The 16363-nt window shown below is 34.5% G+C and overlaps 1 protein-coding gene across 2 annotated transcripts; it reads left to right on the top strand.

The window, feature by feature from the left end:
* The first annotated feature begins 2315 nt into the window (after positions 1 to 2315).
* Positions 2316 to 13541, top strand: LOC108998056 (protein SRG1-like). Of its 2 annotated transcripts, XM_018974490.2 has the most exons (5): positions 2316 to 2694; positions 2812 to 3059; positions 3809 to 4133; positions 7833 to 8071; positions 13486 to 13541. In XM_018974490.2, the coding sequence occupies exons 1-5, from the start codon at positions 2437 to 2439 to the stop codon at positions 13514 to 13516; spliced, it is 1101 nt and encodes a 366-aa protein (XP_018830035.1). In that variant the 5' UTR covers positions 2316 to 2436; the 3' UTR covers positions 13517 to 13541. The 2 variants fall into 2 exon arrangements, with proteins under 2 accessions (XP_018830035.1, XP_018830034.1); XM_018974489.2 differs by lacking the exon at positions 13486 to 13541 and having other exon boundaries at positions 2318 to 2694; positions 7833 to 8335.
* The last annotated feature ends 2822 nt before the right edge of the window (positions 13542 to 16363 follow it).

The raw sequence follows: 16363 nt of genomic DNA, 5'->3' as shown, positions 1-16363 counted from the left end.
CCAGCGTAACTAATACCTTTGAAAATAAATAAATAAATCTAAGACCCACTTAAAACAATTATTTTTTTAATGGTGGCCTATACCTTTTTTTTCAAAAAGAATACGTATAGACTGCAAATTTCATAACGATATATAATGCATGCGGGTACTGCTAGAGGGCCGCCCAATAGTTATAACTGGATTGCCCGCTAGTGTATTTAATTTTTTTTTATTTGATTTTCATCAGTTTTTTAACATTCTTAATCATTAAGAAAAAAATAATAAAATACATAACTTCATTAATAGTCACTTCTTTAATTACTAAGTAAAAAATTAAAATTAAAATAAAATAATCAAGGATAACTTTGAGATATGTTAAAGTATTTTTAAAAAACATTTTTAAAAAAGAATAATAATAATAATATTAAAAAAATAAACAAATACAAATCCAAAAAAATATATTTTGGTAAAACTATCGAATATTGAATTTTTTTTTGTGAGATGAGTTGAGTTGAGATGATAAAATATTATTTTTTAATATTATTATTATTTTAGAATTTGAAAAAATTAAATTATTTATTATATTTTATATTAAAATTTAAAAAAATTATAATAATGAATTGAGATTGATATAATTACTAAACGAAGTCTAAGGGTACGTTTGGGTAGTGTGAAGACTTGAGAAGTGATGAGAATGTTTGTGAATAGTTATGAGTAGAGATTTGAGTGAGTTTGTGGGTCCCATTGAGAGTATTTTAAGTTGTTTGGATGTGTGAAGTATGTTGAGTTGTTGACTTTTGGATAGGTAGTTGAAAAAGATGTGGGTCCCATAAATATTATAGTGATTTTATTTTTAGTAATAAATATTATAGTGATTTTATTATAGTGATTTTTTAGTATTAATAAATATTGCAGTGATTTTATTTTATTTTTATATATAATAATGATAAATATTATAATAATTTTATTTTTAATTTATATATAATAGTGATAAATATTATAATAATTTTATTTTCATATATATAATAGTGATAAATATTAATAGTAATGTTATTTTTTATTTATATATTATAGTGATTTTATTTTTTATTTATATATAATAGTGATAAATATTATAGTGATTTTATTTTTATTTATATATAATGGTGATAAATATTATAGTGATTTTATTTTTTATTTAGATGTTATAGTGATTTTATGTTTTATTTATATATTATAGTGATATTATTTTTTATTTATATATAATAGTGATAAATATTATAGTAATTTTATTTTTTATTATATATTATAGTGATTTTATTTTTTATTTATATATTATATTGCTTTTATTTTTTATTTATATATAATAGTGATTTTATTTTTTATTTATATATTATAGTGATTTTATTTTTTATATATATATTATAGTGATTTTATTTTTTATTTATATATAATAGTGATTTTATTTTTTATTTATATATTATAGTGATTTTATTTTTTATTTATATATAATAGTGATAAATATTATAGTGATTTTATTTTTTATTTATATATAATAATGATAAATATTATAGTGATTTTAATTTTAATTTATATTTAATAGTGATAAATATTATTGATTTTATTTTTTATTTATATATAATAGTAATAAATATTATAGTGATTTTATTTTTATTTATATATAATAATAATAAATATTATAGAATATTATAAATAATTATGAATAGATATTAAAATAAATTTATAAATTTTATTAAGAATATTTTAAATTATTTGATACGTGAAATAATTCTAATAATATAAAAATATTTAAAAAATATTGAGATATTTTCGTTACGGAAACCTGGGTCTATTATTGTGAATTACCTGGACAGCATTGTGAATTTGTGTGGTTCAGGTAATTCAGCGTTGATCCTGATCACACATTGCTATAGTACGTAAATGGGAGGCAGTATGCCTGCAAGGTAGGCCAGCTGGCACATATCATCAGAAATTAATTTTACTTTACTTATAAAGTAATGTTAGTAAAATCTGTAAATATTATATAATCGTTTTGAAAAAGAGTGAAATTTATTATTAAAAAATTAATTTATTTTATATAAAATCTATATTTATTAATTTTTTTAAAAATAATTATACAATATTTTTAATTATAAATATCATTTTTCTTATTTGTATAAGTATGCAGCTTGCAAAATTTAGAAAACCCAATTACGTACTCTTTTTTTTTTTTTATAAGTGCCAATTACGTGCTAATTACGAGGAAATCAACCGATTTAGATAGCTTCCATCTGCCATCTTTATCTTATTTCAAAACTCTGTGCTCAGATATCACGTCCTACGGCCTATATATAAATGAGAGTGGGCACTCGGCTATGAATCAGAAAATTAATACGAGCGAGCGAGAGAGAGAGAGAGAAGAGGAACATATTATACATATATCTTTGTGGGTTTTCGTTTGATATATCTGTTAAAGCTATGGATCATCAAGAAAAGCTACAGAGCCTGGGAAGATCTCTTGCAGTGCCATGGGTTCAAGATCTAGCCAAGGAGAAAAAGTCTACAATTCCACCACGATATCATGTGATGCCCCATCAAGATCCACCCCACATCTCAAATACCTCCTCTTTACCCCAACTCCCTGTCATCGACTTGCAAACCTTACTTTCCAACGACGACGATTTCTCAGAGCTCGACAAGTTGCACCTTGCTTCTCAGGAATGGGGTTTCTTCCAGGTATTTTCTCGCATCTAGACTTAGCAATAATTTAAAAAAGAAAAATTGGTGATGGACTAGTAGTACTCATGTACGTTATCTTAAACGAATATGGATTAATTATTATATATATTACAGCTGATAAACCATGGGGTGAGCAGTTCGTTGTTGGAGAATGTGAAGTCTGGCATTCAAGAATTCTTTAAACTCCCAATGGAAGAGAAGAAGAAATATTGGCAACAAGGAGGGGATATAGAGGGATTTGGGCAGGCCTTTGTTGTCTCTGATGAGCAAAAGCTTGACTGGGGAGACCTTTTCTACATGGTCACTCTTCCTACCCATTTGAGGAAGCCTCACTTGTTTCCCAAGCTCCCTCTCCCATTGAGGTTCTCTCTCTAAATTTACACAACTCAATATATAATTGGTTTTATTATTAAAACAGTATATGTACTTTCATGCTAATTAATGGAGAAATTAGTCATATATATATATATTAATTGAACTACAAAATTGAACTTTTTACTCTTTAGATTTCCACCATATTAAATTAATCCGTCACTATTATGTTAATGAATAGTTAGAAATATGCCTGGATTTGCCAATTGACTAAGGTAAACTTCATATTATATGGATTTTAATATTTAACCTCAATTTTTTATATAATCCTAATTAATTAATAAAGACCAACATGAATTATATTTTTGTATAATCATTGTCGGTACTTGTTCTAAAAGTTTAAGTGGATGTAGGTTTTATTATTTATTTTATATCTCAACACTTTCTCTCGTATGTGGGTGAGACGAGACCTTTAATGAGTGGATTCAAACGTAGAATATTTAATTAAATTAATTAAATTGAGGTAAAGTGTAGATCAGCCGAAATTCGGACTTAGGAACTCTGCTATGTTATATATCATATGAAATCATCACCCCTTATTCCATGCAAAAGCTAATAGGAAGGATAGGTTTTATTATTTATATTATTTTTTAACAATCTTTACAACTATATTTTCTATATTTGGACACTAAGAATGAAACCGCGTGCATTTCTCCGAACTTTAGATAGATTAATTAAGGTATTTAATCTATCGAGTAAATTGAGGATCACTGAAGCATATAATATATCTTCTTTGCAGAGACAATTTAGAAGCTTACTCAGCTGAATTAAAAGCTCTTGCAATGAAAATCTTTGACCTAATGGCGAAAGCTCTGAGAATGGAAGCTAGGGAAATGAGGGAGTTGTTTGAAGAAGGGTGGCAAGGTATGAGGATGAATTATTATCCTCCGTGTCCTCAGCCAGAGCTTGCCCTTGGTCTCAAGCCTCACTCTGATTCCGTTGGCCTAACAATTCTCCTGCAAGTAAATGAGATTGAAGGCCTACAGATAAGGAAAAACGGGATGTGGATTCCTGTTAAACCCCTACAAAATGCTTTCATTGTCAACATTGGTGATATTCTGGAGGTAAGTAGCCCAAGATCTCAAAAAGAAATAAAAATACAAAACAAAACCAAACTCTTTGATCGCCAATTGAAGCTCGGCAAAGACCTAGTACTTCAAGTAGTTTTCATATTCTTTTAGATGAATCATTACATATATAAACACATTTATATATAAAACGTGACAAACTAAGTATGAGGCTGGTGAGAAGATGTCACGGGGCACAGGGCACGACTTTTGACTTCCCTTTTACGTGTTAATTAAGCATGTGTTCCCTTATATAATATTTATATATATATAATAATAATAATAAGAGAAGTATAACTGTGTCAAAGATATTTAACAAAAAATAATTTTATAAATTGAATTGGTTTCATATGATATATTAAATATGTTTTACAATGAAACCACCTTTACATTATGTTGTACCAGTACAGCAAATTATGTCAACTTTACAATAGTGAAATATACAGTATTTATCGTATAAGAAAATAGTGAAAAAAATGAGATATTTGGAAAGCATTTATGTCTAGGGGTGGGTAGCAAGGGCTCGCACTCCGTCCCCGTCTGACCCTCCCTCGCATGGTGGGGCTTGGCAACCCACTCCGTTGGGACATATATTTATATAAATATACAATTTGTTAAAGTTGTATTCACTTTATTGCAATATTATTTTGGCCTTCTGGGCCAACTTTCATATAGAATTATTTTATTGCTTTAGTATCCTATATAAGGTTGGTCTAGGAGGTTAAGGTAATGCAATGAAGTGAATACAACTTTAACAAATTTAAAAATTATGTTAATATATAGTTTTTAAATTATAGTTATATTTACATATCTCAATTTACAATTTAAATTATGTGAAAATTTGGGTCTAAAAAAAGTATTTTTGAACTCAAAAATAGTTTTTAGGCCCAATGGACCATGGGTATCATTGGACTGGGCAGGGGTGGAGTGGATAAGGTGTCTGACCTCAAGCCCCCATAACAGGGGCGGGGGGCTCGCCCCCGCCTCCTAGGTGTAGGGTGTGGGGTGCAAACCCTACCCCCACCCCATCATGCATGGGTCGGGGCGACCTTTCATTTTTAATAGAAGAGCTGGAAGCCACATGTCTAATAGTGACCATGTCTCAATTTTATTAATAGCCATCACTTATGGCGGAAGAATATCGTGGTAACAAAAACGACACTAGGGATTTACAAATAAAGCACTATCACCATCCATTGTATCCAACCAAAACAAAACAAACCATCCAACCAAAACAAAACAAACCAAACCAACAAAACTACTAAAACAAGCCTATAAAAGATCATCTAAACAAACCTATAAAAATAAGACCAGATAAACTAGACATGCACATAAAAGCGAAACATGAAAACAAAACGAAAACCAATAAGCTATCGTCCCAGATCAGTGTAGAGCGACATAACCTGTGATACGAAAACTACAAGTTTTCCGTAGGTGAATTGTATGTGAATTTACAAAATTTTTACTGCTCGTAACTTTACTATAGATCAAAGCATTTGCTGCATGAAACTTTTCCACCAATGTGAATTTACTCAACTCTTCTCATACTAAACTTTTCTAACACGGTCCCGCACCAATTAAACTATGCACCCTAACTCTTACGCCTTAATGCTGGAAGAGCCCATTTTTCAACTTTGATCAAGCCCCGCAGCAGAGGAGGGAGCTCACTCATGGTTTTCCATTCCACTTCACCTTCTCTAGCCCCCCTTCTAGCTAACCAATCCGCAACGGCATTTCATTCCCTGTGATGATGCATAAACTTTGGATCCATAGTTGGGAGCAAATCTTGAAATTCCTCCCAAAATTCCTTCAAATACCAAATACCACATCTATTATTCTTCGACCATGACAGTATCACCCTTGAATCCATTTCAATATCTACTGCTACTAAATTCTTTTTTTTACATTGTTTAACTTCCTCCACCAATGCTCGTAATTTCGCATAAGTACTGTTTCCATAACCGAGATTCATTGAGAATGCCAACAACAAAGCTCCCTACATGTCCCGAATAACTCCTCCAGCCCCCGAAGCTCCTGGATTCCCTAGACTACTTCCATCTGTATTCAGTTTTACATGTCCCTATGAGGGCTTAGACCATGATATAAGTTTTATTGGTTGTTGTTGGATTGAAATTTGAGATATCTTCAGACTATTAAGAATGTAAGAGTCGGTTTGAGTAAAAGCTTCTTTGGTTTGGAAAAACCTTGACAGATCACGCCTATCCACTGTTTGATAGATTGCCACACCACCTAGGCAGATTCAGCCTTACCTTCCATACGAACATTACACCTTCTAGCCCATAACCTTCGCAAAATGATAGTAGGGAGTACACCCAAGATGACACCTATTTGAGAGACATTTGAAGCTTTCTGAAACCAACTAAGACAAGTTTCATGCCAATTTCTTCCAATTGGCAGATCAAGAATAGCTCCAAAATTTTATCAAACCTCAGCTGCAACCTCTCCCTCAAATAAAATGTGATTTAGATCTTCATGTTTTCCTTGACTACAGCAGTCACACTTCGAGACCAAAGGAATTCTACTTCTCCTAATTCTATCATCCGCTGCTAAAGCACCATGCCATGCCTTCCAAATTAGAATGTAAAATTTTTTGGGAGCATATTATTCCAAATCCATTTATGCCCCTCAAAAATCTGGCCCCTTACCCGAACACATTCCCAAGATGATTTGGTGGTAAAATTATCACTTTCAGTTTTAGTCCAAATTAGCATATCCTCTCCCTCTTTACAATTAGCAAGGACGTTTATTGCCTTCTCTGCATTTTCAGTCCCCACCAGCCTATCTAACAGCGCCATATCCCATCCCCTAGCCAATTGGTAATCTTTAACTTTCAATAGAGGTTGTTCACTCACAAGAAAATTATCAGCAAAAGGCCCCTGATCCAGCCACTTGTCATACCAGAAAAAATATTTCCTTCTCTGAGTTTCCATTTAGAATTGCTCAAGACAGTAGGGATACTTCTAACGATCATACACCAAAAACTTGTACCCTTTTCAAAACCCAGAAGCATCAAAGGTTTATTTCCCACATATTTCGAACAAAAAAAGTTTGCCCAAAGAGAGTTTTCATGCATCAGTTTCCAGGCAAATTTTAAATGAAGAGCATTTTGCATTTCATCTAAAGATCTAATACCCAAACCTCCTTCTGATATTGGCCTACATATTTTTCTCCAAGCAACCCATTTTTTTTTTCCCTTTCCATCACTTTCTCTTCAAAAAAATGAGCTCATTAACCGATTTAAAGAAGAGATAATTAGTTTGGGAACTTGCAAAACTGCCAGTAGATGTAATGCCATGCTAGCTAGAAAGGACATGTCTCAATAAAATCACTCTTCCCCCACCGATAACAATCTCATTTTCCATCCACTTATTTTTCTTTTAACCTTACTTACCAATTCCTCCAAATCCCCATTTTTAAGTCTTTCAAAAACAATAGGAACACCCAAATATTTAAAAGGAAATTTTCCTTCCGAAAAACCCGTCAATCTTTTGAGCTTTCTTCTTCTAGCTATTGGAATTTTTTTTGAGAAAAACATAATAATTTTCTCTTTATTCATCAATTTACCAGACCACTTCTCATATGTAGCCAAATAAGAGGGGGCGACCCTTCTTATTAAAGCCTTTTGTCGATACAAATGTGAAATTAAAGGGGTTTTGCTACATGACATACATGCAGATTGTGACAAATGGAACATACCGAAGCATCGAGCATCGGGCGACAGTGAATTCGGAGAAGGAGAGGCTCTCTATTGCCACATTTTACAGCCCAAAGCTGGATGGAGATATGGGACCAGCACCAAGCCTTATTTCTCCGGAGAGATCACCTGCTTTGTTCAAAAGAATTGGTGTTGCCGATTACTTAAGGGATCATTTTTCAAAGGAACTCCGTGGGAAATCATATCTCGATACCATGAGGATCATCCAAAATGAAGAGAAAAGCATTTAAATTAGTACTCTACATCTACTTATCCCTAATCAGTACCATCAGTACCCAGCTTCCTTTTGATCTTGGCAAGGGGCCGGGAGATGTTCTGGGGTTTCGATCTCTGATCGTACGTTATCATTGTCATTCATATTGTAATAATAATTAAAATACTCCCTAGCTATTTGTAGTTCTCTTGTAGTACTGTACGTTTTGGTCAACTTGATCGAATTGAATAAAAATACTATATTTTATCCCATTTTCTTTAACGATAATGAATTTTCTAACTGACTTTTCTTCTAAAAATTCAAAAAATGAAAAAAGTAATAATAATTTTCTTGATTTCGAAATCTTGGGCTACGTACTTACCTCCATAGTATCACTTATGTTGACAATAAAAGCGTTAGGCAGAGGTTTAACTGGAATGCACATCCCGTTTTTCCTCATCTGTAGGCCTTCGACCTCATTGATTTGCAGGAGGATTGTTAGGGCAACGGGATCAGAGTGAGGATTGAGACCAATGGCAAGCTCTAGCTGCGGACATGGAGAATAATAGTTCATCCTCATCATACCTTGCCACCCTTCTTCAAACAACTCCCTCATTTCCCTAGCTTCCGTTCTCAGAGCTTTTGCCATTAGGTCTAGGATTTTCACTGCAAGAGCTTTTAATTCAGCTGAGTAAGCTTCTAAGTTGTCTCTGCAAAGAAGATATGCTTCAGTGATCTTTTACTCGATGGATCAAGTGCATTAATTATTATATCTAAAGTTCAGAGAAATACACGTTTCAGTCTTACTCCCCAAATATGTATTTACTATTTATATATATATATATATGTATAGATGGACTCTCCAAATATAGAGATAATTGTAAAGCTGTGATGTATGTTGTTAAAAAAACATTGATGAGCTTAAATTATTGCCAATTCTAGATGCGAGAAAATACCTAGAAGAAACCCCATTCTTGAGAAGCAAGGAGGCATCTCAGCCACATGCAGCAGCACAAGGCTCTGCCCCTCACTTGACAGCTAATAAGGCACCGCAGCTAACTGCAGCACCACAAGGCTTTGCCCTTCACTTGACAGCAGCAGTGCAACGCACTACACCAACAATACATAGTACCATAGTACACTCAATGCACCACAAAGAGAATATTCTGGAATGTTGTAGCACTTAGACTATAACAGAGTGTACAAGCTAGAGTGACATCTATCAAAATGTGAAAAGAGAAGGGAATCAAGGTTGTTATAAACATTGTCTATAAATAGTATGATGTAATACACTTTTCAATATGGAATGATGGAATCTGAGAGCATTTCCAAATCTGCTTTATGTTAAACATTTTCTCAAACACCTTATGTCCTCTATGTTGTTTAGCATGGTATCAAGAGCCTATGACTAACGTCCCATTCCATTCCTCATGGCTGATTTCGATAAGCCCACCACCCCACAGATTGCTCCTTCCATCCTCTCCTCCTCTACAAACTTGATCAATATTAAACTCACCAACGACAATTTTCTCCTCTAGAAAGTACAAATTGTCCCTTTTTTGAAAGCTAATCAACTTTTTGGCTATGTTGATGGATTTATCTCTACTCACATAGCTTTTATTGATGGTCATCCAAACCCTGCACATGCTCAATGGGTTCTACAGGATCAACTTCTCATCTCCACCATTAACTTATCCCTATCCGATTCAGTTCTAGCTCAGGTTCTAAAGTGTACCACCTCTCATGAAAACTGGACTACCCTTCAATATCTGTTTTCAGCCAAGTCGAATGCTCATGTCATTCAAACACAATATCAACTTGCAACTCTTAGGAAATGGTCAGAAACCATAACAGACTACTATAACAAGGCCAAAGCCCTTTCTTACTCCTTAAGTGCAGCGGGTCATACCCTCACAGATCAGGAATTTTCTATTTACCTTCTGGCTAGACTTGGGACGGAATATGAATCTCTTGTAACATCTTTAACCACCCGCCCAGATCCTCTTTCAGCCCATCAAATATATAGTTTCCTCCTCAATCACGAACCTCGTCTAGCTCATCAGACATAGTCATTGCTTTCGGGTACTAATTTCTGTACTAACACGACTACTTCCTAAGTTTCTCCAGGTACCAACACTTCCAGTCGTGGCCGCTACTCTCAACATCGCGGTGGATTTCGAGGCCAAGAAAATGGGCATCACAATTTCAACCGTGGTCGCAATTCAAGCTCACCTTCAAATTAATTTTAGAACCGAGTTGAAACTCGGCCTACGTGTCAAGTGTGCAATAAGGCTAGCCACACTGCCCTTAACTGCTATCATAGGTTCAACCTGGCCTATTAGGCATCTACACCACCATCAATTGCAGCTCACCTCACAACACTTCCTTCTCATGGTTAGGCGTCCTCTAGTTGGTTTCTCGATTTGGTTGTCACTCATCACTTCACACCAAACCTTGCATCCCTCAACTTGGATTCTGCTTTGTATCAAGGCTCCGACCAAGTGAACATCAGAGTCGGCTCCTCCTTACCTATCCAACATATTGGATCTGCCTAACTCAATTCTCCCACTGGCAAATTCCTCCACCATAATCTTCTTCTTGTTCCTTCCATTGCTCAGAATTTATTGTTTGTTAGGCAGTTTTGTACTGATAATCGTGTCTTTTTTGAGTTTCATTAAAACTTTTTCTTGTGAAGGATTCGGCTTCTCATGCAGTGCTTCTGAAGGATCTTGTTGAGGAAGGGCTCTATGTTCTATCATCAACCTCTTCAACCTCGTCACCTGCTTCTTCACCAAAAGCCTATCTCAGCTCTCGCACCCCTGCACATCAATGGCATCTTAGGCTAGGTCACCCCTCTCCTCGTGTTACCACCATTATTCTTCAGAAGTTCAACCTTCCTACCTCAGACCACGGGCTACATTTATGCTTGTCATGCACTTTAGCCAAGGACCACGCCTTGGCCCATCCCCACGGTCCACTAGACCTTTTATTTTACTTTTTGCTGATGTATGGTGCTCTGTCCCGAGTTTATCTAGTAATTCTAGTCGTTTCCGTTTGTCCATCCTTGATGACTATTCTAAGTATTTTTGGTTTTTTCCTTTGCAATCCAAATCCAATGTGTCCTCAATTATTGTTGCTTTTCTCTGAGATGTTGAGAATGTTTTTTCAAAAACAAAAATGTTGTTTCATTCCAAACGAATTGGGGTGCGGAATTTTGACCACTTTGAAAATTTTTTAAAAATATGGCATCATCCATAGGGTCACTTGCCCCTACTCTCATCAACAAAATGGAAGTATTGAGAGGCGTCACCGCCGTATTGTAGAAACAAGACTTTCGCTTCTCTCTCATGCATCCATGCCCCAAAAATACTAGGGCGAAGTTTTTCAAACTTGCCACTTTTCTCATTAACTGAATGTCCACTCTGGTCCTTAATCACAAATCACCATATGAGATCTTGATGGGTCAATCTCCTGATTATTAATTTCTTTGTGTTTTTGGGTCATCATGTTGGCCTAATTTAAGGTCTTTTAATCATCATAAGCTTGATTTTCAGTCTAAAGAGTCTGTATTCATGGGCTATAGCCCAGACCACAAGGATTATTTTTGTTTTCACATCCCCTCAAGTGGTACCTTTATTTCACGTGATGTGGTGTTCAATGAGTCTGTCTTTCATTTTTCCCAAAACCCCAACTCTGAAATTTCCCCTTCTCTTGACATAGGTTCACGGCCAACGATCCACATTGTTATCCCTCACTCGGTTCCCAGTTTCTCACCTTTGGACCCAGCCTCACCTCATACCCTAAGCCCACCTCTTAACTCACCTTCGGCCCACAGCTCACCCTGGCCCTTAATTGATCTATCCTCACCTCAGAACCCTAATTCCCTTTCGTCTAGCACCCTTTCTTCAGAACTTCCAAACCCTAGCTCTACTTTCATGCCTGCCTCCTCACTACCAAAACTATCCTCACCTTCTCCACCTTCTCCTCAGCCTTCTTTTCATCCCATGGTTACTCGGTCAAAGGTTCAAATACACTGTCCCAAAAAGCATACAAATGGTACAATACCTTGCCCTCCATAGCGACCCTCCACCTCTACCATAACTCCCCCTGTTTCTTCTTCAAGTGTCATCCCTGAAGAACCCGCTTCATTCTCTGAAGCCTCAAATTATCCCAAGTGGAGGTTTGTTATGTGGTCTCAGTTTCAAGCCTTGATTCAAAATAAAATTTGGGAACTTGCTCCCCCTTCCTCTGATCTTAATGTATTGGGTTCTAAGTGGGTCTTGAAGACCAAAAGGTAAGCTGATGGGACCTGGGAATGCCGTAAAGCACGGCTTGTGGCCAAGGGCTTCCACTAGCAGCCTAGGGTAGATTTTTTCGAAACTTTCAGCCCTGTTATCAAACATGTAACTGTTCGCCTTCTTCTTTCTCTTGTAGTCTCCAAACAGTGGCCACTTTACCAACTAGACGTGCAGAACGCGTTCCTTCATGGAGACCTTGAGGAAGCTATTTTCATGAAACAATTGCCTGGATTCCACCATCCTGATCATCTGAACCATGTGTGTAAGTTAAAAAAATCCATTTATGGATTGGTCTGTAAAGCTTACAAAAAAGTTTCTTGATTTAGAATTTCATGGTTCACACTCTGATAGTTCTTTATTTATTCTGAATACTCAATCTGATTGCATTTATCTATTAATATATATGTTGATTATATAATTGTCACCGGTTCAAGCTTTGCTCTTATCTCTGATTTTATAGCCTTTTTAAGTTTGTATTTTCCAATTAAAGATTTGGGTCTATTGCATTACTTCCTAGTGGTTGAAGTCAATCATATGTCCTCTAGTCTTTTTCTGTCTCAGTCAAAATACTTCAATGACCTTCTCTTACGTACTAACATGCATAAGGCCAAATCTGTTTCCACCCCTATGGCCACTTCTCTTTGACTTTTTGCCCTTGATGGACATACATTTGAAGACTCCCAAGTAAACCAAAGTATAGTAGGGAGTCTTCAATATTTGTCTTTCACTCGTCCTGATATATCTTTTGCCGTAAACAATGTATGTCAGTACATGCATTGTCCTTGCCAGTCCCATTGGCAAGTTGTTAAGAGAATTCTCAGATACCTTCAAAACATAAATATACAATTTGTTAAAGTTGTATTCACTTTATTGCAATATTACTTTGGCCTCCTAAGCCAACCTTTATATATGACTATTGTATTGTCTTAGTCTCCTATATAAATATTAACCTAAGAGGTCAAGGCAATGCAATGAAGTGAATACAAATTTAACAAATTTAATATTTTTTAAATTATGATTATATTTACAAATTTTAATTTACAATTTACAAAAAAATATTCTAAAATTGCCAAAAAAGAAGGTTGTTCTTGTATTGGGGAAATCATATCTCGATACCATAAGGATCATCCAAAATGAAGAGAAAAGCATTTAAATTAGTACTCTACATCTACTTATCCGTAATTAGTCCCAATAATAGATCAGTACCCAGCTTCCTTTTGATCTTGGCAAGGGGTCGGGAGATGATCTGGGGATTCGATCTCTAATCGTACGTTATCAGCATTGTCATTCATATTGTAAAAATAATTAAAAAAACTTCGGCCTAGCTATTTTTTTTTAGAATAAAGATCACATTTCATTCATAATAATGAACATACAAATATGACTTAAAAAAAGTCAGTTACAAACGTTAATAGCTCCATAGCACACTTTCGTGCCTGACTTGGTCTAGTTCAGACGACAGATCTCTAAAAACCTAAGTCTAAAGGATCCGTCATGCACATCTCTGTCCCCGATAGAGTAATAGTAACCAGGTGACAAAACCCATACCCCGACTACGCAAAGTAGGATGCACCAAACCCTATACACCGCCTAAACGGAGAGGGGAGATCACACCGATCGGACCAAGGTCCGACGGGACAATTTTTTTTTTTTTTTATTTTTTTTTTCAATAAAAGAAGAACAAGACACTAAAAAAATACAATGAAAAAACTACTGTAACAACGGACATAGACACTGCTTCAAGCGGCTGCGGTGGCACGTGCAGAACACGCGCCACCCTGGGCAAGAACGTCGACTGATCTTCGAGGATCCGGACTCACAGAACCCAGTGGCACCGCGCGTGACGACGGCAGAGGGTTTCCCGGCGGCGCAAGAGAGCCACTCACCTAATGTCTCGATAACTTCTGGTCGCGCGTGCGAGCAACTCGCCGCTCCGTTTGGCGCCGCCTTCAGTAGTCTTGAAGATCGGCGACTGGGCAACGCCATGGAGAGGCGCATGTTGATCTATGTTTGCCGAAGGATCTAGATCTGCAATTCTCCCTTATTTAGCCGGCAAAACACAACAAAACAAAATGGAGCACTATACAGAGGGTACGGAGGGTGGGAAGAAAGGGAGGGAGGGGGAGGAGCCGAAGCTCCCACCCCCTCGAGTCAGATCTGTAAGCGGGAGTTTTGTATAATAGGAACTGAAGAAAACAATGGGAAAGCACCCCAGCCTAGCTATTTATAGTTCTCTTCTAGTACTATACGTATTATAATAAAATTATTTATTTGTAATCAATTAATTTTAATAAAATAATTATTTATAATTAAAATTAATTATAAATAATTTTTTAATTATAATAAATTAATCATAAATTTTTTTTTTTTTTTTTTTTATATATAATAGTGACATTTTGGTCAACTTAATCGAATTGAATAAAAATACCATTTGACAATTCAAGCACGTTGAATTGTCAAATGGTACGCTCGGTGGAAGGATTGTGGAGAATGATACTTATCATTATACGTACCATTTGACAGCACTCAACTAATTAATTGTCTGAATTGATCAATATTTTTTTAATATATATATACATTTTCAAGTTTTTGTATTTTCTTAATTAAAAGTGACTTTCTAACTGACATTTCATATGAACAAATTATTCAAAACTTTGAAAAAAAAGAAATAATTTTCCTTGTTTCCATCAAGTTGAGTTATCAACTTTGTTGAAAGTTGTACCGCCCATATCGAGCATGTCAATTGACAAAGATAATTTTGAGAAGACAAAATGATGGGACTGAATACAGCACCCATTAACAAAATGGTGTAAAGTTTGAAAAATGATCCCATATGGACGTTCTAGATGATCGCCTGCTTTTTAACACTAGTAATTAATGAGATGCATTATTTATTTATTGGCATTTTCATATTTCTCTTGAGATTATAACCCAACAATGATGAGTTATACACAAAGGAGGCTAGCTAATAGCGAAACTATCCATAACCTCAAAGAAAAATGCCTCCCTTGTGACAACCCCTATACAATTACTTTAAAACTCTATGTGAAATTGAGTGTATGTAGTTATATAAAATTAAGATTTTTTTTAATGAAAATACAAGATTGTATTAAAAATAAATTACAAAAAAATTATAAAAAAAAATTGTATGTGTATCGTTACTCTTATTTGATTATTATTCCAAATGTTAGTTGAAGTTTATATAGCACAAACTGATCATTCTCACTAAGACTGAATAAAAATTCAAAAATTCGACTCCAAATCCGGCTCCATTAAAGTTGGATTTATTTTTAATTTTTCAATAGGAGTCAAAGGTGTTGATTTACTGAATCCAACTCTGATCAGATCCGACTCCGACTTTATGCTTCGAATCGACTCTAATATTGTCCATATGTTATAAAAATATGTATTTATCTATATATTTATCATATATACTAGTATAGTTATATAGTTATATAACTAGAACCTATTTAATTAAATTCAATAATATACTAATATGAGTTTATTATTCTAAAATAGTATACTTATATTATAATATAAATAGACTAATGATAGTTTAGTATATATAAACATCATAGTATTACTACCATATATAATCATGTATAGAAATAAGTTAGACACTAGTATTTAAATAAGTATAGTATAATAAGTTAATAACAAATATACTAATTTACTAAAGTACACAAACATGTAATTAGACACTAGAAAGTCTAGTATATAATTAAGTTATAAATAAGTTAGACATTAGTATAATAATATGTAATACTAATGTATAATAACATGTAGTTAGACACTATAGTATAAGTCTTGTATAAAAATAACTAATAAATCTAGTATAATAAGTTAATAACACATAATAGTAATTAACTAAAGTATAATAACATGTAATTAGACACTAGAAATAAGTCTAGTGTAGAAATAAGTTATAAATAAGTTAGACACTAGTATTTGGGGTGGGCAGCAAGGGCAAGCCCCGTTGCCCCGCCCCACTTCCGCTTAG

The sequence above is a fragment of the Juglans regia genome, chromosome 3, assembly GCF_001411555.2.
Source record: "Juglans regia cultivar Chandler chromosome 3, Walnut 2.0, whole genome shotgun sequence".
Classification (NCBI taxonomy): domain Eukaryota; kingdom Viridiplantae; phylum Streptophyta; class Magnoliopsida; order Fagales; family Juglandaceae; genus Juglans; species Juglans regia.
This window is presented reverse-complemented; position numbering and strand designations above follow the sequence as displayed.

Bases quoted from the DNA above. Each gene is read 5' to 3' on its own strand.
- LOC108998056 (XM_018974490.2), top strand. From the start codon at position 2,437: ATGGATCATCAAGAAAAGCTACAGAGCCTGGGAAGATCTCTTGCAGTG. The intron at 3,060-3,808 runs GTTCTCTCTCTA...TCTTCTTTGCAG, and splicing joins AAGCTCCCTCTCCCATTGAG to AGACAATTTAGAAGCTTACT. The intron at 4,134-7,832 runs GTAAGTAGCCCA...ACATACATGCAG, and splicing joins ACATTGGTGATATTCTGGAG to ATTGTGACAAATGGAACATA.